Source organism: Populus trichocarpa, chromosome 4, assembly GCF_000002775.5.
Source record: "Populus trichocarpa isolate Nisqually-1 chromosome 4, P.trichocarpa_v4.1, whole genome shotgun sequence".
Lineage (NCBI taxonomy): Eukaryota > Viridiplantae > Streptophyta > Magnoliopsida > Malpighiales > Salicaceae > Populus > Populus trichocarpa.
This window is the reverse complement of record NC_037288.2, coordinates 9,522,540-9,540,464: the sequence shown is the minus strand read 5'-3', so window position 1 is coordinate 9,540,464 and position 17,925 is coordinate 9,522,540. Positions and strand designations below refer to the sequence as shown.

At 33.3% G+C, this 17,925-nt stretch overlaps 3 protein-coding genes across 3 annotated transcripts; all 3 read right to left on the bottom strand.

The window, feature by feature from the left end:
- Positions 1-2,340: 2,340 nt before the first annotated feature.
- LOC7468387 (pentatricopeptide repeat-containing protein At3g02490, mitochondrial) lies at positions 2,341-6,055 on the bottom strand. Its single transcript, XM_024600201.2, has 2 exons — positions 3,891-6,055; positions 2,341-2,790 (listed from the first exon to the last, which is right to left on the bottom strand). Exon 1 carries the CDS (start codon positions 5,940-5,942, stop codon positions 3,963-3,965), a length of 1,980 nt encoding a protein of 659 aa, XP_024455969.2. The 5' UTR covers positions 5,943-6,055; the 3' UTR covers positions 2,341-2,790; positions 3,891-3,962.
- A 2,237-nt stretch (positions 6,056-8,292) lies between these two features.
- On the bottom strand, positions 8,293-9,231 carry LOC7468383 (stress-induced protein KIN2). Its single transcript, XM_002305265.4, has 3 exons — positions 9,066-9,231; positions 8,899-8,967; positions 8,293-8,637 (listed from the first exon to the last, which is right to left on the bottom strand). Exons 1-3 carry the CDS (start codon positions 9,123-9,125, stop codon positions 8,563-8,565), a joined length of 204 nt encoding a protein of 67 aa, XP_002305301.1. The 5' UTR covers positions 9,126-9,231; the 3' UTR covers positions 8,293-8,562.
- A 7,277-nt stretch (positions 9,232-16,508) lies between these two features.
- Positions 16,509-17,315, bottom strand: LOC7468381 (stress-induced protein KIN2). The gene is made up of 3 exons (XM_002305263.4): positions 17,177-17,315; positions 17,010-17,078; positions 16,509-16,759 (listed from the first exon to the last, which is right to left on the bottom strand). Exons 1-3 carry the CDS (start codon positions 17,234-17,236, stop codon positions 16,685-16,687), a joined length of 204 nt encoding a protein of 67 aa, XP_002305299.2. The 5' UTR covers positions 17,237-17,315; the 3' UTR covers positions 16,509-16,684.
- Positions 17,316-17,925: the final 610 nt, after the last annotated feature.

Here is a 17,925-nt window from a genome sequence, read left to right as displayed (position 1 = left end):
AAACATATGTTCAATCTCGTAAAACTAGTCAGCAAACATTTTAAGGTCAAATTTAGATCTGACTTGGTTTATATCATAAATTTAGTAAACTCGTAAAATCAGACAGAGTTTACTGATTTTATCGATTTTGCACGAGTGAAGTCCAATTTTACTAGTTTCGAGTTTTTAGTCTGATTTTGCACGTTAGATACATGTTGACTCGTAAAATCATAAGATTTTAAAAGTCAACTCGTGATTTTAAAAATCTTGATGGAATTCCTCTAAAGGTTCCAATGAATTAGCACTTGAAAAAAGAAGAAGAAGAATATTAAACCCCATTCAAACAGAGAGCCATTGGAAGTGAAAGAAAAAGAAAAAGGAGAGGAGGGGTTAAGATCATAGTTCACAAATGGAAGCCATTCTTCCTGAGTTCTTGTAGGCCAAACGAAAGGAAGGGGAGGAAAAACAATTCAAGTGATATCTGTATCTCTCTAATGGGACAAGGAGGAGGGAGGATCGTTGACATGAAAGTGAAAGTTATTAAAATGTTCATAAGATGAAAGACAGTAATGGTAGCAGTATCAATTACATGGTGTGGAGGGAAAGCAAATATTAAAAAACATTAGGGCCCATTTCTTTTTTCTTTCACCAGCAATATATGATGTTCTAGCATGTTGAAAAGAACCCCCACAAGACCAGAAACTTGCTTTATAGTACCTCCTCTAGCCCCTCCTGCCCACGAGATTATTTGGTTCCATGGTCCCATGCTATTCTTTTCATCACTGTGCTTACAATGTGTTGCCTGTGAAACAATAATTGCACTCCCTTCCCTCTCTCTACTCATCTTCAGAGAAAACTCAGAAATCATTTCTTGGCTTTCTAAAGTGAAATTTCTTGGTATCATCCACAATTTGCACAAGATAAAAGTTGGTCCATGTATACTGAGCATTTTTGGAGGCCAAATGATGCTAATATTTCATGCTTTGATGAGATAAATGGCAAAAAATATTCAGTAAATTCAAATGCAATCAGTTTAAAAATATAATATATAGGCACATGAATCAAAGCCACCCTTGATTCTTTCCGTGTTTTTCTTTACTGTTATACTTAACTTTACCCCGCAAAAAATCACCTTGCGATTGTCTTAGATTCACTTGAACACAGGCATACAGACATGTATATATATTATAATATATAGGCACATGAATCCAAACTATCCTTCCATATAATATTAGTCTAGGCAGGCATCAAGCATTCCTGTGAATCCTGTCAGAGCAATATCAAACCTTCCAAGTGTTCATATATACAGGGCTCAAATTTCACACTGTGGCACCACCAACTCATAAACATATATATTGCAGAACTAGTTTGATTTTTGGGGTGGATAAAAACCCTAGCTAGCTAGACTGCAATGGTCCAGTTAGTTTTTGGTCCCCTACACACTTAAATTCACAGATTCAACTGTGACACTACATGTAGGAAGAAGTAACAGCTACTAATCATCACAAAATGATGGCTATTTTGTCATACTTGTTGTAAGAACCTCAGTTGTCATCTTTTCTAAGCCCAAAAACTCCGAAACTTATCACATGAATTCTAGATATATGAATGCTAGGCTCCAAGAAGAAACTTCAACTGTTTTTTTCCCATTATAAATTCAATTCAATATTCGATCAACTTAGTGAACAATAGATACAGATCATTTGTTTGGTCACACTCATGACGTTTTGCTAATCGATGAGTCTTATTCGATCCATTTGCCTGCAGGATTTTAGTGGTAACAATAATGGGAACACACACACACACACACATATATATATAAGCATGGTGGTGTTTTGAAAGGAAATATAAAAAAGGGCAACTGCTGTTACATTTTCTATGTGCAACTCGGAAAGATGAACACTACAATTTTGCATACTCTCTAAGAATAAACAGTGCCGAAAACGCAGAATTAGCTAGCATACTTAAGTTTAGTATTAACCTAATCACCTCATTAAGAGTGGAAAAGTTTGCAATCAAGAACCATTTACAGCAAGTTTAAGTGTGCATGTGAAGTTTTTTTTCTTTTGTTTTTCTGGCAGGCATTCTGCGGAAAGCCTGCAATGTCTTACCCTCTCTAGAAACACATTTTGAAACCCCATGCTCAACTAGAGCATCCACATTTCCATTGAGAACAAAAGCTCATGCTTTGGTCCCCCCACCTCAATTATTCAAAAAGAACAAAACCGGGAAACTACATCAAGGGAACAAGTGGTTGCTTTCCTAATCAAAGCCTAAATCGTATGGTTGGTTTTACTGAGAGTTACTATTTATGAAATTGTTTGCAAATTATGAAAGGATTTCGAATGACAGAGAATGAACTTTGTATGATAAGAAAGGCGCTTAATCAATATAAAAGCAAATATTAGATGATTCTTTGGTTTTTGTACAAACATAAATCAAGGATATATGTAATGAAAATCTACTCAGCAAATATTTCGGTTACTGGTTTTAACTTGATGTTCTGGAACCTTTCTCAATCTACTAGAAACATTTGGATGGATCTCACAGTGAAGTATAAGATGGAAAGTTGAAACACAATGACAGAGATCCACAACATAGGCAGACTTGCAAGATACATGAACTTTGATTGTGGAATAGTTTCTGCATTTGCAATGCATATAATGGGTAAAAATGAGCATAGGAGGCAAGTCAAAAGTAGCATTTATATAGACTTCATCACAGCTTCGTGCTAAGTGCTAACCCTTCTCCTATCTTTATGCTGTGGCTTTGGAACATTAATTTTCAAGATACCGACTCTGCTCCCGTAATCTGCAAAGAGATGATAAAGATTTTTATAATATATATGAAGATTTGACACGGAAGGTACATTTGGCTAAGAATACCAAGTTTGCAAGTATAGTCTCTATATAACACCATGTCAAATACAATACACAAAGCCCAGGTCATGCCATCCAACTTGGTACAGTCAAAGAGGGCCAAATAACAATGAAATGTTAACTTCAAATGTCTTTTACCCAAATGTCAAAGAAGAAATTCCAGTCTGCTGCTGCTTCAAAATAGGTCAGACAGGAGAGATAGAATTCACCACCCTTTATCTTGCAACCATCAAGATAGAAGGCTGGAAATGTCAGAGGGCCACTTATAATATTGGGTTTCAAGACAACTAGTCAGGTTGATCCTATTAACGGGACAGCTATTTACCTCATTAAAAAAAAATACTCTTCTTACAATGTCTGGGACAAATCAATTTGACTCCCAAAGGATGCTCTATCAAGAAATAGATTTCATAGTTAATACCAAACCTCAACTATATTGGATATTAACTCAACCTCATAATTATCAATAAATTTATAGGAGAACTACAATATATTTAAAGGTTTAGGCAACAAAGAGCATCAATCAAACACAAAGTATAGAAACAAAATTATTTCAAGATGATAAAATACTTGGCAAACCACAAGACATACAGGGTGACAAAAAAATACATTAGGTCATTGAGAAAAGATAAAGGAAGCTTTGTTTTGGGGGTAAATCTTACAATTTGACAGCATCAAGGCAGACAGCAAAGTTATTTAACAAAGTTCAAGAAAACTAAAAATAGATGCCATAACACCAGATGCATAACAGGAATGAACTAAACAAATTTACTTCTTTCAGTAGCACAACTAACAATTGCACAGCAGTTCAAGCACAAGAAAAATGTAAAAACCCAACTACTTGACCATAACTTCAGAAGTTCAAATGCAAAGTGCGACTCATGCTATAAGCAAGCATGAAACAAAACAGCAGGATAAGAAGAAGCAAGAAATACTTCAGAAACATGAATCACTAAATCTTATTTTCCACTAGACAAAATTAATCATACACTGAAGGGAAACAGTTTCAAGCAGTATAGAAAGCGTTCGTACCAAAATTTGTGAAACAATGACATTCTGCATTGACATCACAGAATACTCTACGTCATATACTCCAACAAAAGCCTACACGGATACATCTGTAGCAGTAGTATCGTTACTAAACTTCTTGGAACAGAAGAGATTCAAAACATCAGCACGGTTCCGAATGTAAATTGGGCATTTAGACAAGAAATCTTGTGCTTCGCCATGCCTTTTGGCCTTGAAAAAGGCTTTAAACATACGAAGAGCAACAGATATAGATGGAAACTTCTTAGTGGTCATAGCATTCATAAAAGCAATGGCATCATCACCTGTTCCAGACTTTGATACGAACTCAAAAAATGGATCTATAAAGGGTGGAATGCCATGGCTTTGCATCAAACCCAACAGGTTTAAGGCATCCTTAAATGCACCCTGAACCAGTAATTTACTTATCAATACTTTGTATGTAGTCTGCCAAGGGCATAAATGATTTTGACAGACATAATCACACAAAAGATTGCATGCATCCATCGCTCTGTTCTTGAGGCAATATGCATTTACCAACAACTCAACGGCATAACCAGCACCAGAAACTCCCTTTTTCTCAACCATTATTTTGAAACAATCAGATGCTTTTTCAAGATCCCCAGATACACAATGCCCTTCAATTAAAGATGCCCAAGCCTTGTAACTCAAATCTCTACCAGATGATTCCATATGATTCACAAATTCATTTGCTTCATCATTCTTACCAGCACTAGTAAGCCCAAATGCAATCTTTCTCTGCAAATTACCACTAGCTACAAAGCCAGCTACCTTCATTTCTCTTAAAACCTTATTGCACTCACCAAATTTACCAACATTAGTTAGAGCTTTAAGAACTGCATCAAGCATAGCATCTGTCAAAACATTCCCGTGGCCAGTAAAGATTTCCACAACTCTTGAAAACAAACCCATATCCAACTGTTTACCAACGACTATTTTCCTCAACAAATAGGTGCAACATTTAGCTGAAGGCTTATTTGCACCAGTCATTGCAAACTCGTATAAGTCTATGGCCTCCTTAATCATTTTCCTACTCATAAACCGTGCTAAAACAGTATCAAAAGTCCCCGTCTCCATTTCAAACCCATTACTCCTCATTTCATCAATTACCTTCCAAAATCTGTCAATGCAATCCTCCCTCCCCAAAACCCTAGCCATTGCATTATAACTCCTTCCATCATGCTTACACAACTCACTGTCCTCAACCCACCTAAAAAATATCAATGCTTTCACTGGCTCCATCACTAAATGCTCCAACACAATCTTCACTAAGTCACTCGAAAACTCTGCACACAAATGCTTAATTTCCCCTTCAACATCCTCTCCCCAAACCTTATTCCTAACAATCCTACTCACTCTCAAACCAATCTTTTCCACCGAGTTATCCACTGATCCCTTTGCAAAAACCCCTTTTAACTTCTCTAAATCATCATTTAACCCTTCTTTCTCAAACTTCTCCTGCACTCTATCGCGCGTGACCCCTGACACGCCATGACCCTTTATCTTCATTTTGTCAACTAAATCCCAAAATTCCACAACCAAACCATTAACCCCCAAAATCCCTAACATCCAGTTATAACTTTTAGAGCTCAATCTCCCACTATCCTTCTCCAAAACCCAATCAAAAAACCTCTTGGCCACTTCCGGTTTTGATTCCAATGACTTCAAAACTTTCAAAACCAAGTCATGACTAATAACAACACTATTCAATTCCAATTCTTTACTAATATCATCAAATTCATCAAACTTGGTAAAAGCGTCACAAACAAGCAAAACATGATCCGGGTCTTTTGTGGGCTCAACTAATGATGCTTCAGATGAGAAATTACGAGCAAATAATGCGGTTTTGTTATAAAAATTGGGTTTTTGTAGGGTTTCAGAGAAATGAGAGTTTTGTAGTGCAAGTGTGTGAAGTGAAGGAGACAGAGAGCGAAGTAGAGAAGGAGAGTGTTGCTGTAGTACCTGGAAATGATTGGAAATTTTGAGAGATGATAGCGGATACTTTCGGTAGAGAAGAACTCTCCATGAGTGTCTCATTGCTATAGTGTAAAGTTAGGGTTTTTGAGGAGCTTGAGAATCGGAGATTTAGGAATGGTGTGTGCTAAGAAGTGAGCGAGCCAGAGGTGTGTTTCCAATTTTAGGGTTTTAATTTTAGTTGTGGTTTTTTTTTTTAAAAAAAAATGTATTTACTCTTCATCTCTCGAAATATTTCCTTATACTTTTTTTATTATCTTTTTTCCAGTTAAAAAAAGTTGGTTATTTTAGAAGTAATATCTATATTGTAATTATATTGCTTAATAAAAATATCTATTAGATTTTTTCATTCCCGAATCTTTATATTATCTAACCTCAAACCTCATGTAAAAACTTAATGTTATTCCATTCAAACTATTTTAGAAAAAAATACATTAATAGTTTCTTTCCATGTACTACTTTTGTTATTTTATTGCTACTTAATATGAGTCATTGGGCATTAAATTTCAATGTATTTGATAAACTTGGGAACACAAAACTTTTTCAGTATGACTACATTTAGAACCATACATATTTTTGCAGCATGTATGGGTCATTCAAGTCTATCCCTTTCAATAGCCCTACTTCTAGATTCCAGTATTGTCATCTCATCTTCATCAATGTCATCAGATGACTTTGTCTTGTAAGACTCGTTTGTGAATGTATCTAAGACTGTGGGTGTCGATGTTAGTGTCATCGATTCCACAAATGCTAGATTATGTTGGGATCCTGAGCTCGTTCTCCTGTTATTTCTTTAGGTTGAGTTGCCGCTTGATTTTGAACAAAAGTAGTAGGTCTTTTGGAAGGACCTTCACTAAAGGCATTCCTTGATGTTTGCTTGAGAAAGCTAGTGAGACGAGCCACGCTAGCCTTTAAAGACTTCAACTCTTCTTGGAAATGAGCATCACGATGAGTGCTTTCTTCATCTTCCATGTTTCTCACTCGAAGTCGAATATTATAGACTTTGTGAATTGGAGTTTTATGGGGACCTATATTTTAACCTGGTGCATGTATGTTATTTACAATGAATGGATGTATGCATATGGATGCACATCAGGTATGGATGCTAAAAACCCATAGTTTGATCATCTTAAACTCTTTTTAGGAAAGCCATGGTTTTAGCTCAGAAAATCCTATAGAGTTTAAGATTATTGATAAGGTCTGTCTTGATGCAAAAATAAATTATTAGGGAGTTCACACCCTAAAGGCGAGTTTTAAGCCATTACATAAAGGCTAGGCTCATTACCTGGTCTTAAAAGGGTTTATGAGCTCCTAGTGACTACCTTTCGTGAAGACAATATAGGGGTTTATGAGGAATGGTTGGGGCACAGTGTGATCGCTATTACCGAGTAAACAATCAGCTCATAGTTGGATGTTTTATGATTATGAACCCCGACTGAAAGTTATGAGGCAGACCGTCACTCCCCACCTAATCTAAAAATAGATTTATTCGAAATAATTAAAATGTATGAATGTATTAATACATACCCGATGTACCTATGCATGAACAAAAAGTAAAAATGCATGCTAAAGCAGAAAAAATATGAGCTAAAATGAAACAAACCAAAACAAATAGGAAAATAATCAAACACGAAAAACTTAGTCCAACCAGACAAGGTGTTCCCCAGTGAAATTGTTATCCTGTCACAGGTAACGTTAAGTGGCGTCATTTCGCCTCTTGCGATGGTGTTAGGATGAGAAAAGATTTTAGGTGTAATCATAAAATTCAGTCATCCTTGAAATGGAACTAGATGATAGACTTTATGGTGAGCTACTAGAGCTGTTTTCAACCAAGGGACTGTCATCTTGATATATATATATATATATATATATATATATATATATATATATATATATATATATATAAAAAAGAAAAAGGAACCATCAAATGAAAGAATAAATTACTTGTTCAATAATTTTTTTAAAAATATTTTTAAAATATTACTGATGGGTTACTAATAGCACATGCAACCTCATTAGTATATTTTAGAGGTTGGAAAAGAATTAATAAAAATATCACTATTACTAATAGGGTTACCGACATAATTAGACCGTTAGTATATTCAAAAAAGTTGAAGAATAATTAATTAGACTGTTAGTATATTCAAAAAAATTGAAGAATAATTAATGTAAATTCACTACTAATGTTAACGCATTGATAGAATTACAGATGATATTCTGTCGGTGATATATTATATTCACTAATGAATATATCAACGGATAAATAATTAAAAACATTGATAATATTACATATATTTTTTTTTTGTTAATGATATGTTAAATTTACTGATGGAGATACAATTTATTTTTGTTGTAGTCAAATAGATTTAAGAAGGGAATTGGCATTTTAGGCCATGTGGACATATAGGGTCAATTGATGAAGCACTAAGCTGGCACTGTTATGATTTCATAAGCTGAAACAATTGAACATGTACTGAACTTAAAGTAAAATTTTTCTAATGAGGGCAAAACATGCATGTGCCTACAAACTTAAGAGAGAACTGCAGATCAGAGAGCTCTCTTCTTTATACAAAAGGAAAGACAGAAACCAAAAAAACAAAAACAACGTGCTGAATAGATGAATATTGCATTTAATTTCTAAATTTCATGCAGCAGACGATCATTGGACTCCATCGATCCAGCTTCACTTGTTCATGCCAGTTGCATTCTTTACTCCTTCAACAGCTCCCTGTGCCTTTTCCCTCACCTGCTGACCAGCCTACACAAAGAAGGAACTATCAAAATTAAAATAAATAAATAAAAAACACTAGCAAACTCACTCGCTAAGAATATCTGTGCCAAAATATGCAACTAATTAACACTTAGAGTGTTGCAAATTTTATTCAACACTCTTTTTTTCCTTTCCTTTTTGGTTTATTATCATTCTTAAATCTTATGCACAATCCATTGTGCCATTGTGGTGAGAATGAATTCTCTAAAAAAGTACAGAACAAGAGAGATTGAACAAAAATATGTGAACCTCTTGCACTGATTCCTTTGCAGATTGAGCAGCATTGTCAGCTCTGTCCATCAAGTTGCTGGCCTTCTCCTGAAACAAACAAAATCGATATGCTATAGACCATTACACATTAATTTATATATAAAAACAAAAGCGAAATCGAGAAAGAAATTCATAAGCTAGTTAACCTGAGCTTGGCCTTTGGTCTCACCAGCTTGGTAGCTCATCTTCTGGGTGTTGTCAGCCATTTTTGGTTATTGATTTCTTTGAAAGATTTGAGAGAACACAAATGAATTGAAAGCTAAAACACTTGAAAGATTGAAAACACAACTTTTGGTAATAAACATCAGCCATGGTTGCCGTAATTTATAGTGAGAAAAACCAGGCCACTGCTTGACACGTAAAATGCTGCGTGGAGTGCTGGCTGAAATGTGTAAATTACTTAGACTAACAAGTGTCAAGCTGTTATTGAGTTTGAGATTTTGGGGCCCTCGGACCAGGGCGTTAGATTTTTTTGTGTGCCAAGTTTTGACCGCTTCTATAGCGGAACAACAGGTTCGGGTTCTTTATGGATTGAATCCAGTTGATATTGTGAATAAAATTTATGTACCTGGCAGCCAAATATTGCACTGACTTCAACTTAGTCTCCTAACTATTCTCAATTTATTCTCCAAAAAAACACTTCCAATCACATTATCGAACAAACGTGAACAAATATTATTTGAAGGGATGAAATTTATGTGGAATTTTTACAAGAGACAATAATGTAGTAATTGTTTTTATCAATGGAGTAAGGTCAAATTAGTCTAGAGGGTCGCACTACGTTGCAACGTGAATTAAAATCTTTTTGAACTTCAGGGGGACTATTTATTATTATTATTAAATTTAATTTAATAGATCAAATTAAATTATATAAAAATTATCTAAATATAACCCAGTTGGGGAATCAAAAAAGAACCCAAATAATCAGTTAAAAACATGATTTGATTTTAAAAAAATCATCTTAGTTTTTTTATATTGAGATGACGATATATTTGATCGATCCGGTCTTCACAAATTAACCTATCAAATTCACGATCTAGTGATGGACTCTACTGAATCTAAAAACATTATTTTTTAAAATAATTTTTAATTAATTATATGATAATAATAATAATAGACACTTGTAAAATTAAGCACAAATCAATGTTAAAATATTTGTTTGAGACTATAATAATCTCATATAAAGTAAATCAAATAATTTATGAAGGCAAATTTAAAATCAAGTAAAAAAATAACAAAAGAAAAAGAAAAATAAAAGAAGAAGAAATGCAAAAAAGAAAAAACCACCTGCTTCTTTTTCTATATAAATAGTGAAGGAGTTCGTTGCCCCTAAAGTTTTTTATTATACAAAGTACTAGATGACATGTCCATGCGCTGCCGCGAGCTTATAAAACAAATGTGCTTGATGGTATTATAATTGCAAACCAGTGCTAGATAAGTAATAGAAACTAAAGGTGTGATGAAGCCAATATTCTATGACGGAAAAAAAAGTTGTGTTGGTGATAAAAAAAAACTTAGAGACTGAATATAATGATTTGCAGCAATCCACAGTGTTTTATGAGAAAAGATACAATGCTTTTCCTACATGATTTAGCTTTTTTGTTAATAAAAAGAAAAAAATTACAAAGTTAACTTCTCTACTAGCTCAATATTAAAAAAAAATAGACAAATATAATTTTAGAAAAAAAATTATAAGGGGAAACACTTTAGCAATCCACAGTGTTTTGTGATGAAAGCTACAGTGTTTTTCCTGCATAATTTAGCTTTATTATACAAAGATAATTTTGAAAAAAAATCATAATAAAAAAACAAAAAAAAAAAGCCAAGTGGGGAAACACTGCAGCAATCCACAATATTTTAAAGAAAAAAAATTATAAAGCTAAATTCTCAACTAGCTCAATATTAAAAAAATAAAATCGACAAAGATAATTTTGAAAAAAAGCATAAAAAAAACCATGTTGGAAATACTGTAGCAATCCATAGTGTTTTATGAGAAAAGCTATAGTGCTTCCCCACATGATTTAGCTTTACTTATAATTATAATTCTCAACCAACTCAATATTAAAAAATAAAATCGACAAAGACAATTTTGAAAACATCATAAGAAAAAAAACCATGTGGGAAGACATTGTAGCAATCCACAGTGTTTATTGAGGAAAGCTACAGTGCTTTCCCCACATGATTTAGCTTTATTGTAATTGTAATTCTCAACCAACTCAATATTAAAAAAATAAAATCGACAAAGACAATTTTGAAAAAAATCATAACAAAAACAAACCATGTGGAACCTCTATTTATGGGTAAAGTGGTTTGGTCCCCAAACCACATTGGTACCTCAACTCTTTTTTTTTTGAATTTATTTTGAAAAAAAATAATATCAACGTCGACTCAACAAGAAATATCAGTGATTGTAAAATTAATGTGTTAAAAGTTGAACGAGTTCAAAATACCTTTGAAAATTTAAATTCTCTTGAGATAATGTTGAAAATGCTAAAAACGATGGAAATATATCAAGAATGCATTTTTTTGGGGGTTTTCATTGTTTTTTTCTATTTTTGGTTTTTTTTCAAATATTTATCAAACATTGGGACAAAAATTGGGTAGCAACACCAAACACAAAAAATCTATTTGATGTTCCTTTAAAACAAACTTGTTCTAAAAATAATTCAAGTGATTCCCATGGGCATGTTTGAAAGTCTTTGTTTTGTTGTTTTTGGTAGAAGAGTTAAATGACGTTTTATTGGTCAAAATAGTTCAAGATATAATTTCAAGGTTTCAGATAACTGGTCTTTAAAGCATTCATTTTATTTTTATGAATAATGGAAAATGTTTCACATGGAAAAACATTGTCTATCGATCTAGATTGTCTGCCTCTGATCAGAAAAAGCTTGAATGAGCACGTAATGTAGGTTTGAGCTCTTGATTATGAAGTAAAAGGATATTTATAAGCTCAAAAGGTGTTTAAAAAATTTCAAGACTAAGGATCATTAGTGCTTGTTTCTTAACCTTGTTTTGGTCCATAGATTTCTGGACCTTGGAATTTATTTGCAAAATGGTCCATTGTGCCCCTCGGTGTCAGACTTGGGCGTTTTCTCTTTCTTTATCTGGTTTTAAGCATCATTATATAAGTTATTTTTGTGGAATGCTCAAACCCTTTGGATTCTTTCATGCCCCTCAGCTTTGTTTGGGCATCTTTAATCATTGAAGTTCTTTTTACATGTTTCTCGCACTTGCCTTCCATTGTGGGTGTGATCCTAGCCATGATTATTTTTCAAGAAAAACATATCAAGCTCAATGAGGATTGCAAAAGCTATATTTTAGTCTTGTGAGAGGATTATCAAAGATGGTTTTTCCTCATTTTAAACCCATGCACTTATGATCGGTAAGCCATGCTATCTTTCATGCGAACATGCAAAATGCTTTCTCATTATTCATTTAGCTAAAACTCAGCTTTGTAGTCATCTCATGGTGTTTGGGTTACTCTTCAGGTTCTTCTAGGTGTATGGTCACCTTTCTAAGAGATCACCTGAATATCTAAAACTTATTTGTTAGAACAAACACCAATTTAATTTCTGTTTTTGTACTAAAACTTTGATTTCCCAAAAATCCTTGTGAAAACTTGAGATCATACATAGATTGTTTGGGGAAAAAAAGAAACATATCAAAGAAATATTAAAGAATTCTTGTTGCAGTGGTTTTATGAGTAAAATGTATGCTCGTATAGGTGTGTTATTTGCATGAAAAAAATAAAAATAAAGGAACATCATGAACACAAGAAAATACATGATGTTATTAAAAAGAAAGGCTTAATTGACAGAGAAAGTTTTGTGGCATTATGAGCCAAATTCATGACAAGACTAAAAGTTGAAAGATGACAAAAGCAAAATAAATCTGCGGACATGATCTGATAGAGGCAGTTATTTTTTTTTTAACACAATACGAGCAGGTTCCATTTTCCAACTCTGGTACACTTCCTCTTAGGCTAGTTTCCTTATAAAAGCTCTTGTAAGGACCTTATCAATGGTGTAGACAAAAAATTATGGTAGATACCTGTTTGAATTCGAGTTCCTCAAAAATTCATGTTGCCTTCTTCACACCATGCTCTTACCATCGACACTTTTAAATTCCCTAGGCATTCCGCCTCTAGTACATTTACCAATCCACTACCTGAAACATGATTGGGTAAGGCGTTCGTACTCATGTTTGGATTTTCTTTGAATGTTATACAAGCAGCTTTAATCAACTGCATGAGCTTCTTCTTGAAAGCACTGCAAGTGTGAATGTTATGTCCTGAAACACCAGTATGGTACTTTCATGTTAGGTCTGACTTGTACCAGTTGGGGTATGGTGGCTACAAAGGTGCCAAGGGTTCGAGAGCTACATGTGCAATGCTTAGTAGCTTTTGATACATCTCGTTTAGGGGTAGTATTTCCTGGACTCTTTGGTAGTTCTTCTTCGGGAAATTTTCAGTTTGGTTTTTGGCTTTGAGGGTTTGGGGCATAGGTTTTCTGGTAGGAAATGAGGAGTTAAAGTTATTGTTGGCAATTTGGGATAGAGGGGATGAAGTGTGGTAGTTTTGGAATTGGTTTTTCCTACCCCTATATCGACCTTTAACATGGTGAACCTCTTTCTTTTTTCCTTCAAAACCCTTTTTCTCGGTGGGCATGGCAATTCTACCATTCATGACTCCTTACTCTATGTGTTCAGCTTTTGCCACAGCGTCAGTGAATTGTTGTGCTGAACAACCCATCACATGCTCGTAGTACAACACCTTGAGTGTGTTAGCAAATAGAGTGACAATTTCTTTATCCAAGAGTGAAGGATGCACCTATGCCGCTAGATCTCTCCATCTCTGAGCATATTCCCTTATACTTTCTTTATCCCTTTTTTTTCATGTTAGACAAGCTGGTTCTGTCGGGAGCAATGTCCATGTGTACATTAACTGTTTGATAAAAGCATCTACCAGATTTTTCCAGGTTATTTCTTCGGGTTGAGTTGCCGTTTGATTTTGAACAAAAATGGTAGGTCTATTAGAAGGACCCTTACTAGAGGCATTCCTTAGTGTTTGCTCGAGTAAGCTGGTGATCAGGTAAGCCACGCTAGCCTTTAGAGACTCCAACTTTTCTTGAGAATGAGCATCACGATGAGCTCGCTCTTCATCTTCCATGTTTCTCGCTCGGAGTTGGGTGTTATAGACTTTGTGGATTAGAGCTTTCTAGGGACCTATATTTCGACCTGGTGCATGCATGCATGTTATTTACAGTAAAAGAATGTATGTGTATGGATGCACATCGAGTATAGATGGTAAGAACCCATAGCCTGAACATCTCATATTCCTTTTAGGAAAGCCATGTCTTTGGTAAAGTTCAATTTAGTCATTCATTGTAAATAACATGCATGCATGTATTTACAATGAATGAATGTATGTGTATGGATGCACATCGGGTATGGATGGTAAAAACCCATAGTCTGAACATCTCAGACTCTTTTTAGGAAAGCCATGACTTTGGTAAAGTTCAATTTAGTCCTTCGATTTGTGATTTCTCTCAATTACACCTCTAATTGACCATAAACTTTTAATTTTGTGCAATTTTACCCCTAACAAACTTCAATGTCAACCCTGAATTTCAGTGCCTTTTTTATTTTGGTCCTTGGTCATGAATTTCTTCAATTTGACCCTGAATTGACCGTTAAACTTTTAATTTTCTTAAATTTCACCCCTGATTTCAATCAATTAAGCCTCCATAGTTTAGTGCCTTTTTCAAAATTGTCTTTGGCTGTAAATTTCTTCAATTTAGCCCTTAATTGACCATAAAACTTTAATTTTCTTGTGATTTTACTCGTGATTTGAACCAATTGACTTTGTAAAAATTACATTTGGTCACCTAAAATTTTAATATTCTCAATTAAGCCTAAATTGGGCTCCCAACTTATTTTTTCCCCAATTAAGCCCTCAATAAAATTAATTTGACCCATTTAAAGTATAATTAAGCCCCTGCACCTCATTAAATCCTTCATTTAATTCTTAAACATAAAACTTTAATTTGGCTCATAATTAAATCAAATTGGCCTATTAAAAATTTAATTATGTCTTTAGGCTTAATTTTTATGTAGATTTATCCAATAATAATATAATTTGACATTGAATCTGCATTGTTTCTCTAATGTTTTGTATGATGGGGTACAATTAGGCTTCAGATCTTATCCAAAATTACAACTTGATTTTTCTATATTCGAAATCCTTCCTCAGCGAGTTTTTTCCACGTCGTCAGTCTTTTTACTATTATTATTTTATTTTTTATTTTTATTTTGAAAAGAGAAAAATGTGAATTTAGGAAATAACCCAAAAATAGGTTATGACAATTAAATGCATTATTAATTTATAAATTAGAATTAAGAGTAATTTTAAATGATTAATCAATCAAATCAATAATGTAAATATGTTAAATATTTCTTAAAGAAGGCATGAAACGAATTGAAAAAGAAAAATTCTAGCAAAAAGACACAATATTGGGGCATTTATCCTATACGTGTGCAAATGAATATCAGCTTAGAGAGAATAAGGGCTTAGATTCTTAGAATTATAATAACTGGAGCACAAAATGTTAAAACCCAATACAAACTTTAGAAAAAACTAGTTTCATCAATGGGCTAATTTACTTTAATAAAAAATATATTAAAAAAAATATCATGTTAAACCCACCACCAAGGGGTGAGAGTTATTTCTTTGGTCTAAATACAGACGATAATGAATTCCATGCAGTGAAGATCATTAAACATGGACGTGATCAAGTGTTCTTGCATGTTTCATGATAAAGCATGATAATCTGAAAACAAAAGTTTCATACAAATAATATCCAACATTTTTGCGTAAGTTGTACTGTTCTTGTTTTGCTATACTAATTAAAATCCCCAATAATCCAACATTTTTTTTTATTGCTATTTTTAATATATCATTCAACTAATTATTAACAATTTTACTATACAGCATATAGAAGAATGTTTTGTTCCCTACCTTGAGCATCCTTGAAATGGAACTGTTTTCAACCAAGGGACTGTTATATATATATAAAGAAAAAGAAAAGTAACCTATAAAATGAAAGAATAAATTACTTGTTCAATATGTTTTTTTTGTAAATATTTTTAAAATATTACTGATGGGTTACCAATAACACAACTATATCGGTATATTTCAGAGGTCGGAAAAAGAATTACTGCAAATACTACTATTACTGATGGGGTTATCGACAAAATTAACTAGATTGTTGATTTATTCTAGAAAATTAAAAAATAATTACTGTAAATATCACTGAAAATGGTAATACACTAACATAATTATGAAAGGTATTTTGTCGGTGATATATTATATTTACCGATGAATATACATACAGACAAATAATTAAAAATATCAATAATATTAAATACTGTTTTCTTCTCAATAATATATTAAATTTATTGATGATGATTTGGGTGGGAAGGCATAATATTTGTTGTAATCAAATAGATTTAATAAGGGAAATGGCATTTTAGGCCATTTGGACATCTACGGTCAATTGATGAAGCACAGCTGGAAAAATTTGAACGTGTACTGAACTGAAAGTAAAAATTTTCTAACGAGAAAACCCCGCAGATCAGAGAGCTCTCTTCTTTATACAAAAGGAAAGACAGAAAAAAAAAAAAAAAACAAAGTGCTGAATAGATGAATATTGCATTTAATTTCTAAATTTCACGCAGCAGACGATCATTGGACTCCATCGATCAAGCTTCACTTGTTCATGCCAGTTGCATTCTTTACTCCTTCAACAGCTCCCTGTGCCTTTTCCCTCACCTGCTGACCAGCCTACACAAACAAGGAACTATCAAAATTAAAATAAAAGAAAACACTACTGCGAACTCACTCGCTAAGAATATCTGTGCCAAAATATGCAACTAATTAACACTTAGAGTGTTGCAAATTTTATTCAACACTCTTTTTTTCCTTTCCTTTTTGGTTTATTGTCATTTTTAAATCTTATGCACAATCCATTGTGGTGAGAATGAATTCTCTAAAAAAGTACAGAACAAGAGAGATTGAACAAAAATATGTGAACCTCTTGCACTGATTCCTTTGCAGATTGAGCAGCATTGTCAGCTCTGTCCATCAAGTTGCTGGCCTTCTCCTGAAACAAACAAAATCGATATGCTATAGACCATTACACATTAATTTATATATAAAAACAAAAGCGAAATCGAGAAATAAATTCATAAGCTAGTTAACCTGAGCTTGGCCTTTGGTCTCACCAGCTTGGTAGCTCATCTTCTGGGTGTTGTCAGCCATTTTTGGTTATTGATTTCTTTGAAAGATTGAGAGAACACAAATGAATTGAAAGCTAAAACACTTGAAAGATTAAAAACACACAACTTTTGGTAATAAACAGCAGCCATATCGTTGCCTTAATTTATAATGATTAAAACCAGGCCAATGCTTGACACGTAAAATGCTGCGTGGAGTGATGGCTGTAATGTGTAAATTAGTTGGACTAACAGGTGTCAAGCTGTTATTGAGGTTGAGATTTTTGGGCCCTTGGACCAGGGCGTTAGATTTTTTTGTGTGATAAATTTTGACCGCTTCTAATATTGGAGTGTTTGGGAAAACGCTGAACCGTATTTTTAAAAATTTTGATTTTTTTTAATTTTTATTTAAAATAAAATATTTTTTATATTTTAGATGATTTTAATGTGCTGATGTAAAAATAATTTTTTTAATTTTTTTTATTTTAATATATTTTTAACCGAAAAACACTTTGAACCATCATCATTATCACAATCCAAAACAAACTCTTAATCTTCTAATTATTCTCAATATATTCTCATAAGAAACACAATTTTAATAACATTTTCAAATAAACATGAACACTATTATTTGAAGGGATGAAATCCTTATATTTGGATGGAGCATTTATGTGGAATTTTTACAAGAGACAATAATGTAGTAATTTTTTTTTTATATAATTGGAGTAGGGTCAA

What these genes read in the sequence shown, in the direction of transcription:
- LOC7468387 (XM_024600201.2), bottom strand. Translation starts at nt 5,942, where the DNA reads ATGAGACACTCATGGAGAGTTCTTCTCTACCGAAAGTATCCGCTATCA.
- LOC7468383 (XM_002305265.4), bottom strand. Translation starts at nt 9,125, where the DNA reads ATGGCTGACAACACCCAGAAGATGAGCTACCAAGCTGGTGAGACCAAA. An exon ending in AGACCAAAGGCCAAGCTCAG is followed by an intron (nt 8,968 to 9,065) that starts GTTAACTAGCTT and finishes TGTTTGTTTCAG; the next exon opens with GAGAAGGCCAGCAACTTGAT. An exon ending in CAAAGGAATCAGTGCAAGAG is followed by an intron (nt 8,638 to 8,898) that starts GTTCACATATTT and finishes TTCTTTGTGTAG; the next exon opens with GCTGGTCAGCAGGTGAGGGA.
- LOC7468381 (XM_002305263.4), bottom strand. Translation starts at nt 17,236, where the DNA reads ATGGCTGACAACACCCAGAAGATGAGCTACCAAGCTGGTGAGACCAAA. An exon ending in AGACCAAAGGCCAAGCTCAG is followed by an intron (nt 17,079 to 17,176) that starts GTTAACTAGCTT and finishes TGTTTGTTTCAG; the next exon opens with GAGAAGGCCAGCAACTTGAT. An exon ending in CAAAGGAATCAGTGCAAGAG is followed by an intron (nt 16,760 to 17,009) that starts GTTCACATATTT and finishes TTGTTTGTGTAG; the next exon opens with GCTGGTCAGCAGGTGAGGGA.